This window comes from Mesitornis unicolor, unplaced genomic scaffold (assembly GCF_000695765.1).
Source record: "Mesitornis unicolor isolate BGI_N332 unplaced genomic scaffold, ASM69576v1 scaffold40432, whole genome shotgun sequence".
Taxonomy (NCBI): Eukaryota; Metazoa; Chordata; class Aves; order Mesitornithiformes; family Mesitornithidae; genus Mesitornis; species Mesitornis unicolor.
In genome coordinates, this window is record NW_010167875.1 from 55,102 (window position 1) to 59,448 (window position 4,347).

The 4,347-nt window shown below is 39.4% G+C and overlaps 1 protein-coding gene across 1 annotated transcript in view; it reads right to left on the reverse strand.

Annotated features, from left to right (window-relative positions):
- Nucleotides 1–4,097, reverse strand: part of IMPA2 (inositol(myo)-1(or 4)-monophosphatase 2) — a gene marked incomplete at its 5' end in the record, with an annotated part of 13,971 nt that extends 9,874 nt beyond the window's left edge. Inside the window, one exon of the mRNA XM_010178834.1 lies at nt 3,964–4,097. Within this exon, the coding sequence (XP_010177136.1) occupies nt 3,964–4,097 (134 nt within the window). The remainder of the gene's footprint in view (nt 1–3,963) is intronic.
- Nucleotides 4,098–4,347: the final 250 nt, after the last annotated feature.

Genomic DNA, 4,347 nt, shown 5'->3' on the forward strand with positions numbered 1-4,347 from the left:
GAAATAATGCACTCTTAGAAAATTCAAAATCTCACTCCTACTTGATTTTTTTACAGTAGTCTGAGTCAGGAAATTAAAAGGTTTACAAAGCCAGACTTTTTTTTCCCATGACCCAGAGAAAATGAACAAATTTTTTTGTTTGTTTGTTCGGATGCACAAGGCACACATTGAAATCTGAGCTTATCTTCTGTTCTGTTGTTCTGTCCCAATTTCTTTTAGTAGATATGCTTTTTTCCTCCTTTTTTTTCTTTTTCCTTTTTCCCTGGGAAATGAACATCCAGTTCTGGCACATTTCCTAAATGACCTTAATTATCCCTGCTCTCCCATAAACTGCTCAGGCTCTGCTTCTGCAAGTGTTGTGCAGGTGCTATTCTCGGAGATTTGAATAAAGTCCTGTATGTACAGAAGGTGTAGTATCAGACTCCAAGTACTGAATCTTGCTTCTGGTTTCATGTTCAAACCACTGGTAGTGGTATTCAGAGGTCCTGCAAATGCTAGAAGATGAAAAAGCTTCTCTCAAAGACACAAAGAGGGAAAAAAATGATAAATTGAAGAGAAAATGTCTTTTGCAGAAACAGTTTTTCCCCTAGGACTAAAGTAGCAGCTATTTGCTTTTGTGCCCTCAAGACACGCTGCAAGACGTCACGTAACGCTTGCAACCATGCACTTAACATGTTCTGCACACAGCACAGGAGGAGACTTCTTAGATTTTCCAAATGGTGCTTTGCCTTTCCCTCAGTAGAAAGGGAATATTTTGATGGCATTATGGGCCCCCAGTTGGTATGAAGAGAGGAGTAGGAAGTGCTTGTTACTATTTTAATCTCCATTAAAGATAACAGCTGAAGGACAAAGTGTTAGTGTGCAACTGAGAAGCGAGAAAGACTTGAACAAGTGTTTGACATTCTCAAACATAACACTTTACAGACTCCTTGCTCTAAATATTCCACTATTTTGTCTTGTTGGTGCTGCACCATTTGACTTTGGCTTTTACAAATCTTGTAATTAGCACCTAAACCCAACCATACGCTTTGGCTGCGCTGCTGGCTGCAGAGGAAGCTCAACTTCTTGCAGATGGAGCATCTGATATCCCATCTCAGGTTGTCCATCTTCCTCTGTAAATTATGCCTCTGCTTCAACCCTCTGCCAGCTCCCTCAGCCAAAGCCTGATCTATAGCCGTTGCCTTGCCAGTCAAAGAAATGTGAAATGGGAACCTCTTTAAAGACAGGAGTATTCCTGTGTAAGGTGTTTTGTCCTCAAGTATTGTAAGTCTGTCCCTCACCTTTTCCTTACAGCGGGGTGTGATGCCTCACGTACAGAAACGCTAACGTGAAGCCAGGGCACAGCAGTGCCACTCAAAAATTCTTGATGTCCAAGGACAAGTTTTCCAAAACGGATTTAGTATAAGTTAGGTTCACATATTATGTAATTTGGGCTAATAGGTTAAAATAAGCCCCTTGCTGTTACATAATACTGGGTGCTGCGAGAGGCCCTCAAGGCCAACATCACATGTGTTGCTCTATGCCTCTCTGTCCTGTAAAAACACACAAACTAAGCAAAACATTCAGCCTGAAGTACTAGAGACCAAGTTTTAGGAACAGATTGAGAAGTGGGAGGGGTAGCCATGTTATTACAGTAGTTAATTTACTATGCCAGCCGGCCAGCTCTGTTGGCCTCTCTTCAAATCTGGATTCAAGTTTTCTCCCACTGAAAATGAGTCCAGTAATTTTAGCCAGCCTTTAGTGGGCATCTGTTCATACCATGGTGCCACCCTACAATTCACTGTTGCAACAGCAGGGACACTCCAGCATCGCATAAACTGCAGCAAGAGCGACTCCCATTCGAGTGCCGGAGGTTCAAATCAGGGTTGTACCTCACTCCTCCCCTTATGGGGGTCTGAGGGCAGAAAGGCGGGCAGCTTGGGTTGGATGTTGCCCTCCATAATGGCTGTGTCCTGCAGATGGTATAATAGCCTTTTTCAACCAGTAGCCCCTGATATTCTGGCTGTGCTTATGCACACTTCAAAGATCTACCAGAAAGAGGTATCCTTTTGAAAAGACTCACGTGGAGCATGTCAGAGTGCTGAAGAGAGTCAGCAAAGATGAAAACTTGGGTGAAGCATGAATGAGGATGAGACATGTCACTTAGCCAACAGAAAGAAGAAGAAACAAACATAGGACAGAATTACATTTATAACAGGTTTTCCTGATATTTCTCTTCACTTCTGCGTACATTTCCAACGTCTAAAGACTAAACACTGCCACAGTGCAAATGGCACAGATTCTAATGAGATCCCTTTTAATTTTTCTAACTCCTAGGGTATATTTTTTGATTCAGAGAACATAAGAATCAAGATAATTTAAAAGAGAAAGAGAAATAACAGAAATCTTCACTGATCCTTTCAACAGCTAGATTAGGGGAAAGGCTGAAGGTAATTTAAAAGATCTTTTAATGTTTTCATTGCACTTTAATTTAGGTCTTGGTTGCTATTGTGGACTCCTCATGGCAAGTGTTTAAATCTAGTCTGAATCTATTTTTTAATCTAAATGCATTCACTGAACAAATTCCAACCAAAGCCAACAACCAATATCAGCAAAAAATAATTGTCTGGAAGAAATGGCAATTCCCTCATTTGCTTATAAATTCAGAAGTTAACTGTACAGACTTTATTAAGTCAGGGGTTTTTTAGTTTCTAGGCCTATGTTGACCTTACAACTTTTGTTCCTATTTTGAGAAACTTGAGTGCTTCTGATGATTCTCATAGTATGTGAAATGTGTATGTTCTCTGCCAAACTGTTCAAGGGAAATAAAACCCAAACAACGTTAAGAGTGGAGATGAGAAAAGAGCACAGCCAGCAATAGTAGAAGGAATATTACACAAATAATAGGCTTGTAAAGCCCGGCACTGTCTTGAGAATCACAGCCAAGAACCACACATTATGCTGTACAGTACTGCTTCAATATGTGATCACATACAACACGTATTTAGAAAGCCATATTTAGTATACAATGATCTTTTTACTCCCTCTTATAGCGTTGTTTTTGGTTTTTTTCCAGCAGCATTGCCTGCAACCAGATTAGTAGCTGAGCCCTCCAGATTTTCATCTGTGTTGATTTCTGTGCAGCGCTAGAGTGCAAGGCTCATCTCCATCAGAGATGCACACAGTTAGAAGGAAGTCATGCACTATTTAAGCGATACACAGGCTCTGCGCTGGCTCTGCTGGAAGATGAATTTTATCCTTGTGGACTGACTGAAATCAAATGTAGAAATCAATTGCAGAGTCTGTGCAACAAACCAAACCCAGCCAACTAAAACCTCTCTCTAATCTATGCATGTGCTAGGACCTGTTATTTTCAAACCAACCATAATAATTCAAGAGGAGTCAACAAACTGATCTAATTTTAGAACCTTGAGTTGACACCTCATATAGTAATTTATATCCTGTTTATGTATATGCATCAAATGATGATGATAAACAACCCTGCTTCTCACTTACTTGAGACTTCTACACAACACAAGGTAAATGTGATTAAATATGATACTTGACCTGATCTGGCAAACGGTTATGTGTGATGGCAAAAGAAAGCGAAGGAAAGGTCTGCAGGATGGGACCTTTGCTATCGTTAATTCCAGCTATATTTTAATAGATATCCCTAGTGTAATTCTTACACAATAGAGAACAGATCAGTATTCTGAAAATCATAGAGATTCATATGAAACTTTTATACATCATGTCCCTACAGGAAAAACATTACTACTATATACATATATTAAAAACCATAACTAATATGAAATATAAACTATTAAGTATAGGGAAGGAGTCCTATGAAAGTGTTCAACAGCAATAGGTTAATATGTAAGAGAGTATACATATAGACTTTTAAAATGACCTTTAAATGCCAGGCAGATATTCAGCTCTTAAAGGAAAAACGGTAATTGATAGTTTCTTTCTATGGGGACTCACCTGTGGGAGGGAAACTTCTCTTTCAGAACAGAAATAATTAAATTCTCCACAAAATGATCAGTTTCTGTCACGAGATCTGCTGCAGATGTCTTTGTGGACACTTGTTTTTCCTCTGTTAGAGCTTTTCTAATAATCTGAAACAGAAGTTCACAAATCAGATTTATTGTCTGTTCATCCTGTGTACTCTAAAACAACACAGTTACTGAAAAATTATAGTTAATGCTGAAAAACAACTGTAGGCCTAATTCCACCAGAGCCTGTTCTAATTCTTCTGACTAAAATAACCTTCTGAGATAATGAGCAGTCTTTGGGAATGCGGCATTTTGAATCACTCTGCAGGAACCATTCCTGACAGTTCAGAAAAGGATTGATGAATGGGCTGCA